At 47.5% G+C, this 20,057-nt stretch overlaps 2 protein-coding genes and 2 long non-coding RNA genes across 9 annotated transcripts in view; 1 reads left to right on the forward strand and 3 right to left on the reverse strand.

Annotated features, from left to right (window-relative positions):
- LOC103092787 (myotubularin-related protein 3-like) overlaps nucleotides 1-20,057 on the forward strand; it is a 93,672-nt gene that overhangs the window by 14,462 nt on the left and 59,153 nt on the right. For 2 of the 5 annotated variants that reach the window (XR_008917272.1, XM_056821512.1), the window contains exons 2-3: nucleotides 4,819-6,178; nucleotides 7,622-8,364. Coding sequence is in view for 2 of the 5 variants with exons in the window: in XM_056821512.1 (XP_056677490.1) it covers nucleotides 6,011-6,178; nucleotides 7,622-7,693 (240 nt within the window). In the remaining 3 variants the exon portion in view is untranslated. Of the gene's footprint in view, nucleotides 1-4,818; nucleotides 6,581-7,621; nucleotides 8,365-20,057 lie in introns of those variants that run through there. The other 3 variants (XR_008917273.1, XR_008917274.1, XM_056821511.1) reach the window with 3 other exon arrangements.
- LOC130458189 (uncharacterized) lies at nucleotides 336-4,823 on the reverse strand. The gene is made up of 2 exons (XR_008917275.1): nucleotides 2,452-4,823; nucleotides 336-881 (listed from the first exon to the last, which is right to left on the reverse strand). It is a non-coding gene; the product is annotated as an uncharacterized LOC130458189 (long non-coding RNA).
- LOC107652009 (uncharacterized) lies at nucleotides 9,872-11,972 on the reverse strand. The gene is made up of 2 exons (XR_001629475.2): nucleotides 11,083-11,972; nucleotides 9,872-10,250 (listed from the first exon to the last, which is right to left on the reverse strand). It is a non-coding gene; the product is annotated as an uncharacterized LOC107652009 (long non-coding RNA).
- LOC100030910 (acyl-CoA dehydrogenase family member 11-like) overlaps nucleotides 12,195-20,057 on the reverse strand; it is a 34,899-nt gene continuing 27,036 nt past the window's right edge. For both annotated transcript variants that reach the window (XM_007490539.3, XM_056821510.1), the window contains 8 exons: nucleotides 19,530-19,624; nucleotides 17,952-18,051; nucleotides 17,178-17,318; nucleotides 15,146-15,238; nucleotides 14,684-14,791; nucleotides 13,767-13,938; nucleotides 13,333-13,399; nucleotides 12,195-12,820 (listed from right to left, as the gene is read on the reverse strand). In XM_007490539.3, coding sequence (XP_007490601.2) covers nucleotides 12,664-12,820; nucleotides 13,333-13,399; nucleotides 13,767-13,938; nucleotides 14,684-14,791; nucleotides 15,146-15,238; nucleotides 17,178-17,318; nucleotides 17,952-18,051; nucleotides 19,530-19,624 — 933 coding nt within the window. In that variant the 3' untranslated portion in view covers nucleotides 12,195-12,663. The remainder of the gene's footprint in view (nucleotides 12,821-13,332; nucleotides 13,400-13,766; nucleotides 13,939-14,683; nucleotides 14,792-15,145; nucleotides 15,239-17,177; nucleotides 17,319-17,951; nucleotides 18,052-19,529; nucleotides 19,625-20,057) is intronic.

A 20,057-nucleotide genomic window follows, 5' to 3' on the forward strand; every position in this document is an offset into this window, starting at 1 on the left:
TTGCATTGCTGCTAGTAGAGAAGTCCATTACATTTGATTGTTTGGTTCTTGAATTTAACTATTATATTCCTTGAAGTTCTCATTTGAGAATTTTTTTCTGTAGGTGATCTCTTAATTCTTTCCATTTCAATTTTTTTTTCTTGTTTGAGGATCTTTGATAATTTCTTGTAATATGATATCAAAGATTTTTTTTCTAGATAATGGCTTTCAGGTAGTCCAATAATTCTCAAATTGTCTCTCCTACATCTATTATCTATGTTAGTTGTTTTTTCAATAAGATTTTCATATATTTCTCTATTTTTTCATACCTTTGATTTTGCTTTATTATTTCTTGATTTCTTATTAAATCATTAGTTTCTAGATAGTCAATTCTGATTTTTAAGGCATGATTTTCCTCTGTCAGGTTTTGGTTCTCTTTTTTCAATTGGCCCATTTCTTTTTACATTACTTTCCTTTTTCCTTGCATCATTTTCCTTTATCTTTGCTTCACTTTCATTTCCTTTCCCCACTTTTCCTCTGCCTCTCTTAATTGGACAGCAGATGTAGGGTGGAGGGGTGTGGTTTACTCTTGACTTATTCTTCTCTCCTTGCTATAGTCTATTGGGTCTGCTCTGCTCTCACCCTGGTGGCCCAGATTTTTATTGCCTACCTTTTGGGTTTTTTCTTTTCTTGAAAGCTGTTCATTCTGTCTCTTGGTTTGTTCTTTCACTCCTCTATTTGTTCTGTGGTGATATTTTAATTTTGATTGGGGAGGATTCTCATGGTGGTGTGGAGCTGCTGAGGATTACTCTGCCATCTTGGCTTCACCTCCAGAAGTCATTCCCTTGATATTCTTGACCTTTTGTCCTTTCAGATGAATTTTGTTATAATTTTTTCTAGTTCTGTAAAATAGTTTTTTGGTAGTTTAATTTGTATGGCATTGATAAGTAAACTAACATAGATAAGATTGTCATTTTTATTATATTAGCCCAGCCTACCCTTAAGCAATTAAGTGCTTTTCCAATTGTTTAGATCTAACTTTATTTGTTTGGAAAATGTTTTGTAATTGTGTTAATGTGATTTCTGCATTTGTCTTGGCAGATAGATTCCATCCAAATATTTTATATTGTCTTGAGTGATTTTAAATGGAGTCTTTCTTTCTAAGTCTAGCTTCTGAGTTTGTTGGAAATATATAGAGATGCTAAAGATTTAGGAGGGCTTATTTTGTATCCTGCAACTTTACTAAAGTTATTATTTCAACTAATTTTTCAGTTGACATTCTAAGATCCTTTAGAATACCATCATATCATCTACAAAATGTGATAATTAAGCTTCCTTATTGCCTACTTTCTTTCAATTTATTTTTCTTCTTTAACTGCTAAAGCTAGCATTTCTAGTACATTATTAAATAATAGTGGTGATAATGAGCTTCCTTGCTTCATCCCTGATGTGGGAAGGCTTCCAACTTATCCCCATTGTAGGTAAATATGGATACACTTTTTCTTGATTTACCTATCACTGGAGAATGATGTCAAAATTGCGAATCAGTAGTATCAATGGCAGAGAAACCTCATGAAAATCTATTAGATACTGTTAGAAAATGCAGATCTTGTGTTGTGTACAAGTAATTCATCATTTATTAAAGATGGCATAAGGTTATATAGGGGCAGTTTTAGTGACAGAATTTTAAACTCTTTGGTCAGCCTCACTTCCATCAAATCTAAGTGCATAAGCTGCAGAATTGATAAAATTAAAACAAGCCTGTGTGATTGCAAGAGATAAAAAAGTTATATCTACAAATTCTAAATATGCCTTTGGGATATTTCATGCTGTGGGTACCCTTTGACTACAAAGAGATTTCTTAACATCATCAGGAAAAACTTTGCTAATGGACAAATTATAAATCAAGTTCTATCAGCCCTCCAATTGCTGGAAAGCTTGGCAGTAGTACATTGCTCTGCTCACTCAGGCGGAACTGATTTTGTGTTGAGAGGGAATCACCAAGCAGATGTTGCTGCTAAATTAGCAACTATAAAAGGCTCTGAATTTATTTTAAATTTAACAATCATAAATGAAGCATATCTATCTATGGCATATAATGACAAAGAAATCAAGAAATGGAAGCAGAATTTAAAAGGCAAACAAATTAATGGTAAAATATAGCTATTGATATATTTTAAAGCACAAGTTCCTGGTCTTCAAATTAAGAACTCCTATAAACAAAGGCCCAGCTTTAAAAATTTGTATTTAATCAGTTACATATAGAAACAATTTTTGACAATTTTGTTTTCTGAGTTTTTAGGATTCAGAATTTTTCCTTTCTATCCTCCCACCCCCACCCCAACATGAAATATTCTGATAATAATTCTTCCACACAATGTCTGCTTCCATATTGTTCATGTTGTGATAGAAGACACATATTACACATACTTGAAAAATCTCATGGAGGAGATAAAGTGGAAAATAACATACTTTGATCCTCAGACTCCAGCACTATCCACATTCAGAGGAAAAACTGTGGGAGCAGAAACACAGAAGAAAAACTGCTTCAATACATGAGTCAAGGTGATATGGTTGGGGATGTAGACTCTAAATGAATATCCTAATGCAAACACCAACATGAAAGTAGGTTTTGATCAAGGACACATGTAATACCCAATGAAATTGAGTGTCGGCTGTGGGAAGGGGGGAGGGTAGGAAGGGAAATAATATAATTCTTGTAACCAAGGAATAATGTTCTAAATTGACTAAATAAATTACTTTAAGTTCAAAAATTTTTTAAATTAAATTAAATTTTAAAAATAAAGTATGGTGTATGGGGTCATGCATAATTGGACAGAACTGAACTACTGAACAACAACAACATGCCAGGCACTATCCTAAGCACTTTACAAATATATAATTTGCTCTTCTCAACAACCCTGAGGTAGGTGCTATTACAATCCCCATTTCACAGATGAGGAAATTGAGGTAAACAAAGGTGAAATGACTTGCCTCATTACATAGTAGGTGCTTAATAAATGTATATTCTCCCAACCCTCACTTTGGAGTATAGATCTAGTAATGTAATTATTGAGTTATGACTTTTAGAGTATAGCTCCAAGCTTTATGATTTTTATTTTTTTAATTGTTATCTTTGCTAGTCTGAGTATGAAGTGGAACCTCTGAGCTGATTTATTCTGCATTTCTCTTCTTATTAATGATATGAAGAATCTTTTCATGGGGCTATCGATAGCTTGGATTTCTTTGATTGAAAACACTTATTCCTATCCTTTGGAAACAGAAAATAGTGTCTAGAAAGCCAAAATTAACCAGCTTGAAAATGAGGCAAAGAAGATGAAAGATGACCTCCAAAGAAAATCAGACCAGAAGGAGAAGGATGATCAAAAAGCCAGGGATGAAATTCAGTCTTTAAAAACTAGAATCCAACAACTAGAAGCAAATGACTTCGCAAGGCAGAAAGAATCTATAAAGCAAAATTAAAAGAATGAAAAATTTGAGGATAATATGAAATACCTCATTGGCAGCATTCTGCATCAGTTCATGTATTTCCAGGTTTTTCTGAAATCATCTTGTTCATCATTTCTTATAACACCATAGAATTCCATTACAATCATATACCACAACTTATTCAGTCATTGTCCAAATGCACGGTATTCCCTCAATTTCCAATTCTTTACCACCACAAAAATTGCTGCTAGAAAGATTTTGATACATTTAAGTTCTTTTCAATTTCTTTGATCTCTTTGGGGATATAGAGCAAGTAGTGGCATTGCTGAGTTAAAGGGTGTGCACAGTTTTATAATCCTTGGGACATAGATCCAGCTGTTCTCCAAAATAGGTTGGATCAGTTTACAATTCCACCAACAATGCAATAGTGTCTCTATTTTTCTACATCCCCAACAAATGTAATTTTCCTTTTCTGTCATGTTAATCAATCTGATAGGTGTGAAGTGGCACCTGAGAGTCATTTTAATTTGCATTTCTCTAATGATTAGTGATTCAATTCTTTATATATCTTAAAAAGGAGATCATAATGAGAAAAGATTAGTGTCAAGGTTTTTTCTTCCCAGTTGACAGTTTCTAAGCAAAGTGGGTTTCCCAGTGTTACAATGCAAGTAAATGGCCAATCTAGAATGTAGAAGGAAAGAAGCTGGGATTATCCAGGACATGGGTGACTGTTTAGAAGCCTGGAAGAAATAGTAAGAAGTTTTCAGATGGGGGGAGGCAACTGAGACAAAATAATTCCTGGGCTCTTCCTTTGTTTCCAGGAAACTTTTTGGTCCTTATATTGTGTGTCCAAAACTAAGCAGTGGTTCTTACTGCATATTAGTGATGTAGCAGGTCCTGAGGCCACCACACATGCATACATCCAAGCAGGGGCAGGGGCATTCGGGAGAGCACAGGCGCAGGGCACATACACACACTGCCTTTTGCTCAAAGAATTCCATTGGGGTTTGAAATGCAGGTGCAGTGTCTATAGTTCATCCTGGCCACCCATGGGAGGGTGGGTCTCGAGTTCCTTCGGACCTCTCCCTGCTACTTGGAGGGCATCAGAGTGGTCTGTCTAGATTTCCCTGCTGCCTTCTTTCCCACTGGCCCACCTGCATCACACAACTAAGCCATCAGGGATGTTTCTGAAGAGCATTGGCTGTTGGGGGGTGGGTGAGAATTCCTGCAATCGGGGGAACTCCAGAGGAGCTCCTCCCAGTGTCCAAGGTGTCCCCGCCTCTGGCAAGCTGGAATGGGCTCAGTGATGGAACAGTTACCAGTTAGTCGTGATTGCCTCTCACTGTCCCCTAGTGAAATTCTAATCTTCCCCTCGTTCTCCCTTCCCAGGCTACCAAAGACGCGGTCGTTTGACAACCTCACCACAGTCTGTGACAGCAACGTGCCACCCACCAGCCGGCGCAGCAGCGACCCCAGCCTCAACGAGAAGTGGCAAGAGCATCGGCGCTCCCTGGAGCTGAGCAGCCTGGGCAGCCCAGGGGAGGAGCCTTGTGATGGGGACACTTTGGGCAAACAAAGCAGGGCCTTGGTGGGAGCAGAGCTCTCAGTGGCTGCCGGTGTAGCAGAGGGGCAGATGGAAAACATCCTGCAGGAAGCCACTAAAGAGGACAGTGTACTGGAGGAAGCCCCCCGCAGGAGCAATGCCGAGGTGGAAGAGACCAAAGAGGGGGCTCTCCTGGAGAAGAGCAGGAGGGAGGACCTTGAGCACTCACTTCCTAAGAAACCAGAAATGACACGGGGAGCTCTGATGACTTCTCCAGGAAATAGCACACATCAGCTCTTGGCAGATCTCCCTGGGCAGCAACCCGAGGAGCCCGGGCCTCTGCCCAGCAACCCCCAGGAGGCCCCTAGGAGGCCTGGCCTGCAGGAAGGTCCTGGGGAGGGGCCAGGGGCCAGGGACACTCCACAGGCTGTGGATGTAGAGAGCCACCCATCCCCACTGCACCCCGAGATTCCCTATGGCTCCTCCCCACCCCCAGCAGTGCCAGCAGGAGCAAGAATCTCCACTGCAGAGAGCTGTGTGGAAACAGTAAGAGAAGGGGAGATGAGCACAGATGAGCTTCCCAAAGGGCCCAGCCATAGACCTTGCCTCCTGGACAGTGGGGACGATGAGCTTTCTCAAGCTGATGGGGAGCACCTGGCAGACAGGGCCAGGGCGGGCTCTAGAGGACCCAGGACTTCCCACAGCCCCATGCCTTCTTCCTGTGCCTTGCCCTTAGCGGAGCCTAAAGAGGAGATTGTGTGTAACGGAGACCTGGAGCTAGAGAACAAGGCCATGGAGAGCCCCGTGGGGCTGACCGTGCCCCAGAGATACCCTGCCCCGAACGGACACTGTCTGGATGGAGAGCACGGCAAGGCGAAAGGGCCCTGGAGCCGACGGGTGGCCGCTGCCAGCAGCGGCTGTGCCCAGCTCCCCTAGCGGAGCGCTCAGGCCAAGTGGCTGCAGGGCCAGCCAAGCAGACAGGCAGCAGTGGCTGGCAGTCCGGAGCAGCCCACTCGCAGTCACCTGGACGATGACGGGATGCCGGTCTACACGGACGCCATCCAGCAGCGCTTGCGGCAGATCGAAACGGGCCACCAGCAGGAAGTAGAGACGCTGAAGAAACAGGTTCAGGAGCTGAGAAGCCGCCTGGAGAGCCAGTGCCTGAACAGCTCCCTGCGCTTCAATGGGGACTTTGGGGACGAAGTGGTGAGTATGCTGGGGCTCATCGGGCGCCGCCGGCTGCAGAGACTTGGCTCTGGTCCTTGGGTCTGGCGCCTCTCCTGCTCCAGTCTGGGGATCGGTGAGGAGCCGCAGCCGCCTGTTTCCTGAAGGGGTTTGGAGGGGAAGGTGGCGAGAGAGCCGTGGCCCCAGAGCCTCGCGGCCGGCCTGCGCGGGGACCGCCTCACTAGCTCCATCCTTCTGCTCGCTCGCGACTCTGGGGGTGGCGGTTCTTTCGTTGGGGTTCACGTGAGCACAGCCAGAGTCACGCAGTGTGTGCAGATGTCTACTGAGACAGGACTGTGCGCATGGAGAAAACCATTAATGGGTGGCCTTAATCCCCGCTATTCTTTTTTTTTTAATTTTATAATATTTTATTTGATCATTTCCAAGCATTATTCATTAAAGACAAAGATCATTTTCTTTTCCTCCCCCCCTCCCCCCAATCCCACCACCCCTCCCATAGCGGACTCGTGATTCCACTGGGTATCACATGTGTTCTTGATTCGGACCCATTGCCAAGTTGTTAATATTTGCATTAGTGTTCCTTTAGAGTCTCTCCTCTGTCATGTCCCCTCAACCCCTGTAGTCAAGCAGTTGCTTTTCCTCGGTGTTTCTACTCCCACAGTTTGTCCTCTGCTTATGAAGTGTTTTTTCTCCTAGATCCCCACAGAATGTACTCTGCCACTAATGGAGAAGTCCATTACATTTGATTGTGCCACAGTGTATCCATCTCTGTGTACAATGTTCTCCTGGTTCTACTCCTCTGACTCTGCATCACTTCCTGGAGGTTGTTCCAGTCTCCATGGAATTCCTTCACTTTATTATTCCTTTTAGCACAATAGTATTCCATCACCAACATATACCACAATTTGCTCAGCCACTCCCCAATTGATGGGCATCCCCTCGGTTTCCAATTTTGGGCCACCACAAAGAGCGCAGCTATGAATATTCTTGTACAAGTCTTTTTCTCCATTATCTCTTTGGAGTACAGACCCAGCAGTGCTATGGCTGGATCAAAGGACAGTCTTTTATCACCATTTGGGCATAGAATCCCCGCTATTCTTGCCTTCACGACTTAACCTGCCAGTGGGGTCCCTCGGGGTCCCAAGCCTTAGTTCCTCCCCCCCTTGGAGGCCGTCACCGAGGAGGGGAGGAGCTGGCCAGCGTGGCGGGTGCTGCCCTGAGGCCTCTGGGAACACAGCTGTGCCCTCTCTTCCCCTGCTTAGCGCACCCTGACATCCCCAGGAGATGCCTCTGCTTCAGGGTTACCATGGCCCAGAAGCTCACCTCACACGCCACAGGCCTGTTTGCGGGGGGCTCACAGAGGTCAGCAGCCCCGAAACCAGTGAGCCTTGGCCCCAGCTCCCCTCCTTGACCTTGCCCCTTCCTCGCTCCCCACCGCTTCCTTAGCTGTTTCCCAACAGACAGAGCTCAGTCCCCGCCTCCGAAAGCAAAGCGGATCCGAATTGCTTGGCTTGCTGCAGCAGAGATTTTCTCTGAAGCCAGCTGGGAGCAGGTGGATAAACAGGACACAGAGGTGCAGACTCACTCCCTGTGCTGCGGCTAACCATCGAGCTCCGCAGCCCCTTCCACTAGGGCGCGACCACCTGGCACAGCAGGGCACCGCTTGGGCACCCTTCCTGCTGGCACCTCGACTCTGGGCCTTCAGCTGCCAGCTCTCTAGTTCCACACGATCTCAGAGAACCAGCAGGAATCACCTATACACCAGGCACTCCTAGTTGTGGGCCCGCTTGGCTCCCAGGCAGGAGGAGGGAGTCGGGAGCTCTTGACTACTTCTTTTTTCTCTGAGGGGAATTTGATGGAGATGGTTTGGACGCCTTTCCTTTATTGATCATTCTGAATCTCTCAAGTCAGGGCCGAAGGAGTCAGCGTCAACCTTTGCTCTCCTCTGCTAAACGTTTGCCAGCATCCCCTTTGGTGAAGATTTCTCTGGAATGGGAGATGACTAGTCCCCAGACCCTAATAAATATGCCAATGGAGATCCCCAGAGCCAGGAAGCTGCTACTGCACATGTGGAAATTCCATCAGTTCCAGAGAGGTTTCTCTGCAACTTCCCCATCATCCCTAAGGCTACCTGATTAGCCCCCAGACTGTTTTACTAGCTAACAGGCTATTGTACCACCATACAAATAAAATTCTTTTCTTCTGGATTGAACGAGTTTGAATGTCCCTTTCTGGGGGCCAGACAGTGCTACAGACTTGGGTAAGCTTCCCCCACCACACAGCCACCTTCCTCCCTCCCCTTCTTTGTAGTCTGACGTCACTTCCTACTTTGTACTGCCTTTGTAGCCCAGGTCCCCTGCCAACCCCTTCTGTGGTCAGGAGAGCCTGGGGCTGGCTTCCCATCCCCTTTCCCTCCCTGGAGGGCCAGAAGAAACAGAGCTCCTTTTCAGAATGGGCTTGATGTGGGCATCTTCACCTCAGCCCCTGTAGCCCTTCTTTCTCTGCCTGCTGGTTTGGAGGCATCTTCCTCCGGACATTGTGTCTTTCCTGAGTTTCTGGGCTTCAGCCTCCTGTTCTTTGCCTCTGTTTTTGATCATGCTGCTGCTTGGGGGGAGGGGGGGGGTTGCTCCCCCTTCCAAACCCATGAAACTAGCTCAAAGAAAAGAAGAAAGGACCTTGGGTTTCCTGCCAGTGACCTCAGGACACCCCTGTCCCACCTGGGCCTTTGTCCCTCTTAGCTACTGATTAGAGACACATCAATAGTCTCTTAAACATCGGAAGGAACTTGGAACCTGGAATGTCAAGGAGGCAAAGGGCCCTTAGTCAACCGACATTAGTATTTGTGCTCCTCTTCTGTAAGAAATACTGGCCGAAGCCTGGCCTGACAGAGGGGAGCAGGAACTTAGAGCAGAGTGTTAGGGTGGGCTTGGCCCTCAGAATCAAGTATGGAGGGGAACCTAAGCCCCCACTAAGGAATGATGTGGCAGAAGTCATTTGGCCATTTAGAGGCTGAGTTAAGACACCTGGCCAGCTCTCCTGAGGCCAGCACAGAGTTCTTCCCAGCATGCCTCACATGCCCCTGAGACTTTCTTTCTGACCCTTTTCTACTTCTGCTTCACATTCCCTTCTCACACAGCTGGACCTGCTAGCTGTGAGCTTGGGGATTCCCAGGCCTAAAGGGCAGAGATACTTAAGAACTTTGGGGGTGGGGGGAGATTGGTTCCCCTGGGATTATCATCCTTTAAAGATCAAAGGGCGAAGTCAGGTGGAATAATCCAAAGAGTGGGAGTAGCTGCTGGTGGATTTCAGAAAGCTAATGGTTACTTTGATGAGCAAGGTTAAGGTCCTGGTGCCTGCAGGTCACTGGTGTCCAGAGAGAAGGTGGACCCAAAGATTCTCTCCCATCTCCCAATTACTTAGTCCATGGGAGTGGGATAGGGGCTCAGTTTAGGATTTGATGGAGGAAGTCTGAGTGGAGCACACATTAACCCCCCAGGGTGCACTATCCCAGGGTGTACCAAATACTAATTGCTAGCCACCTTTCTTAGAAACAAGGCTTGTAGTGTGTGAAAGAAACTTTTGATAGGAGAAAGAAATGCCTCAAATGCCTGAATCTCAAGTAAGAAGGCACTAGGTGTTGGGAGAACTAGGTGACATAGTGGATGTCAGTCCTACTGATGAGGGTCCAAACACAAGAGACAAATAAGACCTGAGTAAGGTGGTATAGCACAGCTTTATTGGAGGAAGGGGAGGGGGAGTATGTGCCAGAGGAGCATCAAGGTGGACGACACTGATACCAGGAGATGGCTATGGAATCCTCTGTGGGGAGGGGGCTGGAAGAGAGGAGTAGCAAAGGAGAGAGAGATCAGCACTAGTAAAGATGGCTGCTGAATCTCCACCTCAGTGGAGATAGGTTTAACCTCTTATAGGGTAGGAGGAATTAGGGGTTTTCAGGAATGAGGTAATTTGTGTTGCCTCATTTGTTTGCCCCTGGCCAAGGTAAGCTTCCTGGATGAAGTTCTTTGGATGGTCCTGAGAGGGAGTTGGGGAGCTGGTTCCCAGGAATGGTGTTTAGTGATTCAGGCAGTATAGGCTGAGGAACAGAACAACAAAGTCTTGGTGTTCTTCCAGGCAGGTATTGCTGGGGTGGCAGGTGTTGGGACAGGGGCTGTCTGTTTTGGTAGGGATGGTGGGGAAAGAGAGGTTTTGGTCCCATGGTCTGTCAGTGGATAGAGAGCCACTTAATCACTGCCGAGTCCAGAGATGGACACACAAACACAGGAGCCTCCTGTTGGACTTTTCTATAAAATCTGGGGCCAGAGATGAACCTTTGAAGTCCCTCCTCCACCCCAGCTGTGTCTCAGCAGCCTGAATACTGCCTTGCCATTGGACAGGGCTAAAAGGACAGTGGGAAGAGATGGAGGCTTCCTCCTGGAATCAGCAACTATCAGACCCTTCATGTCCAGAGAAGGCAGAGTGACCCTGGCCAGGGTCAGGAACTACTTAGAGCTGGGACACAAACTGGGCCAGCTCATAGGATGATGATGATGGCAGATAGTAGCCCTTTAAGAACAGTAAGGTGTGTTCCATGTCATCTCATTCAATCCTTTAAAAGGCCCTATGAAGTAGGTGTTGGAAGTATCCTGAGTTAACAAATGAGGAAGCCAAAGCACAGAGAAGTTAAGGAGTTGAGGTCAGGGTCACACAGTGCCTGGGGTAGGATGGGAATTGGACTCCAAGCCCTACTATGCCCTGTGCCCCCAGCTTCCTCCTCAAAGAACAGGAGATGGAAGGGATCTCAGAAGCCATTAGCTGTGGTCCAACTCATACCCCTGAACAAGGAAAGCCCCTCTCTGCAGCATCACTGACAAGAGGTCATCCAACCTCCCCCAGCCCCCAGAGACTTCTAGTGAGGGGAAACCCACCAGGCCCAGGCTGACAGGATATGATGGTGGCCAGAGAAAGGGCTGAAGAATTCCTGCTGCAAGATGGTAATTTGGACCAGTGATAAGATTAGTTGAGCCTTGAATCTGTTTAGCTGCTTCTCCCTGCACTAAGAGCAAGATGGATACCCTCAGACCTGGAGTTCACTGAGAAACTTGATCTGACTTTCAGGTTAAACAAAAGTAGATGTATTAAAGCTGGTATTCTGGAGTTTGGGAAGGATGCTGTGCTAGGAAGATCCCTAATCTTTTCCCAAATCTATCCATCCCAGTTCCTCTGATCCTAGGGGATCTCTTTGGTGTCCAGCATGGTTGGACCTACTCTGCCACCTTCTCTGTCTAGTTTCCCACCTTCCTGTCTAACTAAACTAGGCTAAGCCCATCCAAACACTCTTTGAATTAAGGTCAGAGCTAGTTGATAAATCAGGAGGATGGTGACAGAAATAGCCTAATCACCACAGACTAGGCTGAGCCCACTTGAGGTAACTTAGAAGTCCATGTCATTTTCTCTGTTAATGTCTTCTTGGAAGTCAATAGGTGTCAATGAGATGTCTGGGATCAATCAGGAACAACCAGGACCAAAGTAGGTGATTTGAGTAGATTTTCCAATCGATCTGGAGAGAGCTCAGTTCAGGAGCTGTGTCCTCCTGAACACCTCACTCTCCCCCAACTGCCAGTCCAGGTTCTCAGAACTCCTCACTAAAAATTCCAAGTTCCCTCTTGCATTCTATTTTCTGTATCCAGCACAATTCTGTATCCTCCTCGCGGGCCCTTCAATTTTACGCAAAATCCTCCCTTTCATTGTTCATTGATTTATGGTCATTTCTAATGCAAACAGCCATATAAGCAGTGAGCATGGGGCAAAGCTCCATTTCCATAGGCTGCCCAAAAAGAGGTCCCACCACTTCCAGCATCCCTTCCCTTCCGGTAAAATCTCTGCCCACCCATCTCAATTGGATAATAAAATGCTAAAACCTCCCCAGGATTATTGAAAATCAAACAAAATCACTTGTCTGACTCAGGTCACCAATTGTTGCATTGTGTAAAATTTAAAATTAAATCTCAAATAATAAAAATATTATATCTTAAAGAGGATTTATTAAATGACTATTAGAAATCAAGGAATAAAGAGGATACAAAATAAAAACACGTGTCCATAGCGGGTTAGCCATTTTCAAAATCCCCACCCTACCACCATCACCACTGACTGCTGCATCATGCCAAAGAGGGCGTGGGAGGAGTTACAGCCAGTTAAATACCAATGATGTGATCTCACCAACGTGGAGACACAGAAGAGATTATGGGGAATTTTGGGAAATCCTAAGGACTTCTGGGGAATGAAGTCAAAGGTTCAAAATCTCCATTTATACAATTGTGACTCCTTATGAGGCATCAAAACTAAGGGATGTTTTATGAACTATTTACAGATCTTTTTCCTGAACATTAAGGGTTCAAGTCATTAAAGACATGCTGGTCCTTGGGGGCACATGACATGTTTCAGACAGGTCGAGCACCTTAACGTTTCCCTCCTATTAAACATTCCTTTTGGGGGCTCCACCATGCTTAGACTTCTGTTTGGGCAGAAGCCTGGGCACTTCCCTTTCTTTTGAAAGTAGGGCTTTCCTCATAGACCAGGTCTATGTCTCGGGAAACAGCATCAGCCTCATAGCAGCCAGCCTGTTGAGCAGTGTCCAAGGGGCAGAGGTCTTGTTCACACCATCTAGGAAAAAGCTTTATCAGTTCAGGGAGCCTCCTAGGACTGTAAAGGCTCTCAGTGTTCCTGACTCCTATTGCAAGTCCATTTCCCTCTGCCCCATGGGCCATCCACATCAGCACCTCGTCACTCCCAACATAAGTGGCAAAATATGAAAAGAACAGAAAACTGTTCCTGGCTGTTCCATGCCACTCGGTTATCCAAGAGAGTCCTTTCTATTAGAGGCTCCTTCCCATCACCCCAGGATTTACTCTGGGAAATTTCCAACTTGAGCTCCTGCCTCAGTTTCCCAAATGGAGTGAATAAATGCTCTGTGTGAGCATTCACAGTCACGTGTGTATTGGGGAGAGGTCAGCCCTTTCTTTAAAAGGACAGGGAAATGGCTTGTCTGACTGAATCTGGATGTGGCACTTCTGAGATGAGTTCCAGAGATGGGAGGAAGGAGTCTGGGAGGGGAATATGCTGACTGTTACATGAGAGGAAGGTGACCTGACCAAGGAGATGAAGACCCTCTTTACCTCTGTGAAGCATAGATGTCAGAAGGAGAAGCCTCAGCCCAGGCTGCATGCTCTATCAAAAGGGCCCCTATGAGAGAGCAGGATGTAAGGGGGAGAGCCAAGGAAAGAGCTGCTGTGATAACAATGAAGTCCCCTTCCATCCCTTAGGCTTGTGGGGATTTAGAAGTCCTCTAGGCCCACCACCTTGTTTTACAGAGGAGGAAACAGGCTCAGGGAGGCCATGAGACCATCGAGGAAGGAGGGAACCCAGAGTCACTTACTTTGTCCCTCTTATGTAGGAAGAAATGGGTTCAGTGAAGTTGTGACTTGGTCAGTGGTACTAGAGGGCTTCCCATCCCAAATCATTGTTCTTGCTGGGGTACCAGACTGTCTCTGCCTCATATCCTACCCTCCTGGCCTGAGATGAGGACATGGGGAGGAAAGGATGGAGCTACCTATGTAGATGCGAGCCAAGGTGTAGACCAGGTCCCTGGCAGCCATTTCCATAGAAGTGCTGCCCTGACCTAGGAGATTCTTCAGCTGAAAGGCCAGCCTCCCAAGGGCCTCCTGCAGGCACTGGACGGAAGAAGCCAGCTCAGAGCAGTCTGAAGCCAAGGCCACCTTGTCCTGGGAGAGAGGAGGACAGAGAAGGACAGCAGAGCAAAGCTTTGTTAACTGGACTCAGGTAGAACTTGCCCTTGGTCTGCCTGCTTGTGGGGTGAGGCAGGAGGGCAAGACCTGCGGGGGGGGGCACAGGAGCATCTCTCCAGGATTGCCTTCTTCCCGTGAAGGAGAACTGCGGTCACCAGGGCTGGATGGCTTCTAAGGGGGGCCAACCCTGAGCCTGACACGATGCCAAGGCTTTTCATACATTCTCTTATTGAAGCTCCACAATAGCCATGTTATACCCATTTTCTGTGTGAAGATAATGAGTGGAAGAAGGGAATGCCCATGAAGGGAAATGAACCCAAGAAATGGCAGAGCTGAGATCAAACTTGGGTCTCCTATTCCAGATCCAGGGTGGGTCCTCCCCTTCCCCTTCCCTCCCCTCCCCTCCCCTCCCCTCCCCTCCCCTACCCTCCCCTTCCCTTCCCTTCCCTCCCCTTCCCTCCCCTTTCCTCCCCTCCCCTCCCCTGCCCTCCCCTCCCCTGCCCTCCCCTCCCAGCTCTGTAGATCTCAAATTCAAGGCCACACAATTCCTTTCTGAACATATCAGTGTGGTGGAAGCAGAGACATGCTGCTCTGAGGGGGAGCAGATTCCCTGTTGGGACAGCCTTTCCCCAGGGGCTCCTGGTCCCTCCACCTCTAGTGTCCAGTGAGACTGGAGGAGGGGCAGCAGGACCCTGTGCACCAGCTCCCATTAGCACCTCACCTGGACAGATGCTGAGAAGGCCTGCAGCACTTGGCCCTGACTCTTAGCCAGGACTTGTAGAGTGTCCAGGGCGAGGACATTGGTGGTTCCCTCCCAGATGGTCAGCACCTGCAGAGAGTGGAGAGCAACACTTCACTCCAGTGCTGGTGCCTGAAATAGGCCTTGTGGTAGGCCCCCTGGCTTCCTGTTGAGTTTTAGGACCTCCTCCTTCCCTCCCCCCCATCCCTCAGGAGGAGGCCCCTTTGCTGCCTGTGGATTCAGAGTCCCGGTTCCTGGGGCTGCTAGTTCTGAAATCCCACTTGTGACTCTGGGTATAGCCTGAGGGCCCCGCAGGGGAATGTCCAGTAGTGATCCAACCTGGAGATTAGGAAGTCTGGGGCACAGATGAGCCATTGGATGCAGGAAACCACCTGCTGGGGCCCTTTGGCTTAGTGCCTGGCAGCCTTGTTCTTGTGCTCTTACCTGGCTGTCCCGAAGAAAAATCGGCAAGTTTGTGTCCTCCATGTAGCCCTGTCCACCAAAGCATTCCAGCCCCTCAGAGACAATGGCAACTGCCTGAGAAGAAAGGATCTAGCTGGACAAAGGCCAGATTTCTCCATCCCACCCTGCTCTCTGGATACTTTTCTAGGAGTCAATGAGATGCTTCTGGGTGTATTTTTGCACCCAGTCATGACTTGGATCACCCTTATCTCTGGGCAGGGGTTTAGTGAGGGGAGACACGGAGCCCAGAAATTTCTGGATTATCAGAGCTGGAAGGGATTCCCATGAGCCTGACTTATTTCTGGATAAATAATGAGAGATGATGGGTGAGCCTCTAGAAAAGGTAGGGGCCACAGGTTCTCTGCCCTCTTCCTTGCCTAACTAAGAATCTTTTGGTTTACTCTAATGATAATTTCATCCTCCAAAAGGTAGAGGAAATTCTATTCTAGAGCTGGCCTTCACCAACAAGAAGGGATGAGTCTCAGACCATATTTGGGAGACTAGAGTCAGTTGTCATGAGGTATTTTAGGGAAGGACATTGATGAGCTGTCTAGGTGGTACAGTGGTTAGAGCACTGGGCCTGAAATCAAAAGACTCATCTTCCAGAGTTCAAATCTCACCTCAGACAATTAGTGGCTGTGTGACTCTGGGCAAGTTACTCAACCCCGTTTGCCTCAGTTTCTTGTTCTATAAAATAAGCTGGAGAAGGAAATGACAAGCCACTGCAGGATCTTTGCCAAGAAAACCCCAAACAGGGTCATGAAGAATCAGATATGACTGAATCAACTAAACAACAAGTTGAGCAGCTAGAAAGTAGCCAAAAGAGGCAATGAGGATGGGGAGGGGTCTCGAGTCCAAGCCATATGGCTTTGGTTGAAGTTACATGGACTTGGAGAGAATTTGCTGGAGGGAAGGGATGGACAATGAGTTCTGTTCAAATGCTTCAAGGGTGTCATATGGCCACTAGACTTGTTCTCTTGGGCCCTGTGGTGCCTTCTGAACCATCAGCTCCATCCTCCAGTACCAAGGAGATCCTGCCTCAGAGGTTCCTCCTTCTTTGGGGGGGTCCTCAGGAAAGGGGGTGTCTTCATTTGTCAGGGGACTGTTGATTGAGGAGATTGTTGGCTTGGTGCTGCTTGGACTGGGTGCTCTCTCAAACTGAGGTTCCCTGGGCAAGTCACCACCTTTCTGTATCTACATGTTTTTCTTATGGGGTCTACTGGCTTCATAAGGTCCTTGAAAGACTAAATAGGCCCCCTTTAGCTATGAAGCAGCTTGGTGGCACAGTAGAGAGAGAGTGCTGGATCTCATTTCAAATGTAAAAATCTGACCTCAGACACGTACTATGTGACCCTGGGCAAGTTACATAACTCTATCTGACTCAATTTCCTCAATTGTAAAATGGGTTTAGTAATAGCACCTACCTAGGGCAGCTAGATAGCACAGTAGAAGGGAGCCCGGCCTGGAGGTGGGAGGACCTCAGTTCAACTCTGACCTCATATACATCCTAGCTGTGTGGCCCTGGGCATGTCCCTTCACTTACCTAGCCCTCACCACTCTTCTGCCTTAGAATGACACTTAATATCGGTTTGACAACAGAACGTAAGGGGGCTTAAAATAGCCCCTGTCTCCCAGGGATGTTGTGAGGATCAAATGAGAACTTATTTATGAAGCATTTAGCACACTACCTGGCACACAGGAGATGCTTAATAAAGGCGTGTTCCTTTGGTATCTCCCCCCACTTTATATAGGGCTTTAGGGTTTATAAAACACATCCCCAGTTTGCAGATTAGGAGACTGAGGCTCAGTGACTTGGTCCATAGTCACATAGCTGTGTGGTAGAACCCAGGTCTTCCAGGGGCAAGGCTAATGCCCTCCGTGTCCCATTATATCACTCTGCTTCTGGACTGAGATGACAGGGGAGGATCATGAAGAACTACAGAGATGAGCCCAGGCCCTCAGCGGCAGCCCCAGAACCTGTCTGTCTCACCTCCCCTGTCTCCAGGGTTCTCACCTGCTTTCCAGTGTAAAGCTTGGCCACATACGCCAGCAGTCGGAGGAGGTGAGAGTCTTGTGTGGTTGCCATATTGGTCTCTTCCAGGCCAAGTAACTTGACCAGCTCCATAACCAAGAGGAACCCGCCTCGAACCTGCACCTGTCAAGCCAGGAAGAAGGAAGGACTAGTGAGCCAGGAAGGGCCTGGGCTGGGGCAAGTGATGGCTGTCTCTGTGCATGATCCACTTCAACCCCAAAAGGTGGCGGGGGGGGAGGATCAGCCATCAGCAAATGCTAATTTAAGGCTCATTCTCACCCTTCTTCCAGTCTGCTTTGGCTCATCACCCTCCATCTGAGAAAATATTGAGCATCTCATTTTAGCCCTAGAAGGGGCCTTATTGGCACCCACTCTGACCCCATTTCCTCTTTTCAGAGTTAAAGAAACTGAGCTGGAAGAGACTGTGATTTTCCCCAGAATTCAATGGCTACTTGATGACAGAGCTGGGGTGACCACCCAGGATTCCCTTCTTCTCGGTCATCAAGATTGACACCCTATGGCTTGGATGGGCATGGGGAGAAGAGTATGAAGTATCTCCATCATTGCCTGTAGCCTCAGCTGGACCCCAGGCCCAGGTTCCTCATCTCTTCCTCTTTGGGAATGGGGGTGTCCTCTCTGTAGGAGGGCTCCTGAATGGTGGCTGGGTAAAGAGTGATTGGGGGTTGGGGATTCCTGGAATTGGTCCTGGTCATCCTAGGCTGAAGCCAGAGACAAATGGGCTTGGGGCTCTCTCACCTCCATCCGGGCCAGTGTCTGGGTGTGCAACGGGTGGTCTTTGATGAACTTTCCAAACACAAACCTCTGGGTGGCATAGTCTCGAGCCATGAAAACCATCCTGGGGATGAAGATATTATCAGGTTCCTGTGTATCTCTTGTCATATCCTAACCCCGGTGTTTCCCATCATCCACTCTGGGCGGCAAGTAATAATTAAAGATACTCTAAGCTCACTGCAGCCATAGCTAATGCCATCTTACTATGGTCCAATCATCTCCACCCCAGAACTAGCTCCTGATGGTTGGTGAGACAGTGTGGGAGGGTCTTCTTGAGTGGGTCAGTTCCTCAGGATGGGGTCAGGTAGTAAGTGGGTGAATAGGGCTGGAAGGTCTGAGGTCTCCTCTCTTATTGAGAGAGGGGAGAGGAAAGGACAGTGCTGATTTGGTTAACAAGTGTCCTGGGTAGGCTAAGGACTGGAGAATAACCTCAGCTTTAGTAGCCTCTATGCCTCAGTGTGTCCATCTCTTAAATTGGGGTAGTGCTATCAGCCCAACCTAACTAACTCATGGGGGTGTTGGGAGGAGCTTGCTTTTTACCCCTTAAAGGAGGGTCAAAACAAGTATTATTACTAGCAGGCAGGACAAGAGGCACCAGCAGCCCCAGGCTTGGAGTCCTTGAAGCAATTGCCAAATTCTCCTGGGGCCCAGGATACTCTTTCTCTGCCAGATACCCCCATTCTCTATCTCCATGCCCACTTTCTTCCATGATCCATTCTTGCCCTGCCCCTTTGACCTATATATCTCCAGGATGGAGAAGAAGCAGTTGAAGGATCTGGGCATGTTGAGCAGACACAAGACTCAGAGGACCCACAAGAGCTGTCTTCAAGGTTCTGCCAGGCTCCATGACTTGTACACTTCAGAGTGCTAAGGGTCACTTAGGTATGAATGGGGGCATCTGTCTGGTCCAGGAGGGCAGAACTAGAACTAGGAGCAATGGATTCTATGGCCTTTAATTGTGGAGAGACAATTTAGACTTCATGATCCCAGAGTGGAATGGGCTGTCCTGATAAGTGGTGAGTGAGGCCCCTCTCACTGGGGGTCTGTCTACAAGAAGAAGCTGGATGGCCCCTCAGCTGAGATGTCGTCTCCACATGTACTTGTTGCATACACTATCCTACTGGTTCTGCTGCCTTCACTCTGCATCAGTTCAGGTAAGCCTTCCCAGGCTTTTCTGAAACCATTCCACTTCTCACTTATAGCACAATCGTATTCCATCACAATCATGTGCCACAACTTATTCGGTCATTCCCCAGTTGATGGGCACCCCCTTATCTCCCAGTTCTTTGCCACCACAAAAAGAGCTTGTCTGAATATATTTGTCCATGTGGGTCCTTTACCTCCTCCTTTCAGGTTTAGGGGATGGTGTAAAAGGGATTCAAGTTTGGGTCTGGGTTGGGCTGGAAGTCATTGAAGTCTCCATCTAGCTGGGAAACTCAGAAATCTTTTGAAAATCTTTAGCTCTCCCTCTGTGCCTTGTCCTGTGTCATTAGTCTTACATTCCACATTGGGTGATCCTAAAAGGGCCCCTTCCCCATTTACCTCCTCATGGAGCCCACAGCACCTATGGAATTGTATATCCGGGTGACATTCAGCATGTTGGCAATGGTGGCCACCCCTCGGCCCACTTGGGAAACCTGAAGACAAGGCATGAGCAAATGGTAGTTGGGGTCTTTGAGGTTGCTACTGAGAACAAGGTGCCAGGACCTTGAATTCATCAACCCTTGAACCACATCCCTGAACCTATCAGGTCAGCAGGTATGTGCCAGGTACCATGCTAAGCACGTTACAATTATTATCTCATCTGAAACTCACAACAACCTTGAGAAAAGGGTGCTTTTATAAGTCGTAACTTACAGTTTAAGAAGTAGAGGAAGACTGAGATGAAAAGACTTGCGCAAAGTCACACAGCTAGTATGGGTCTGATGCCACATTTGAACTCAGGTATTTCTGACTTGAGGCCCAGCATTGTGCATTGTTGATGTTATTTGGAGTCAGCTATACCTGGGTTTAAATTTCAGCTCAGTCACTGACTTAGCTGGGTGACCTTGGACAAGCTGATTCCCCTCA

The sequence above is a fragment of the Monodelphis domestica genome, chromosome 3 (assembly GCF_027887165.1).
Source record: "Monodelphis domestica isolate mMonDom1 chromosome 3, mMonDom1.pri, whole genome shotgun sequence".
Taxonomy (NCBI): Eukaryota; Metazoa; Chordata; class Mammalia; order Didelphimorphia; family Didelphidae; genus Monodelphis; species Monodelphis domestica.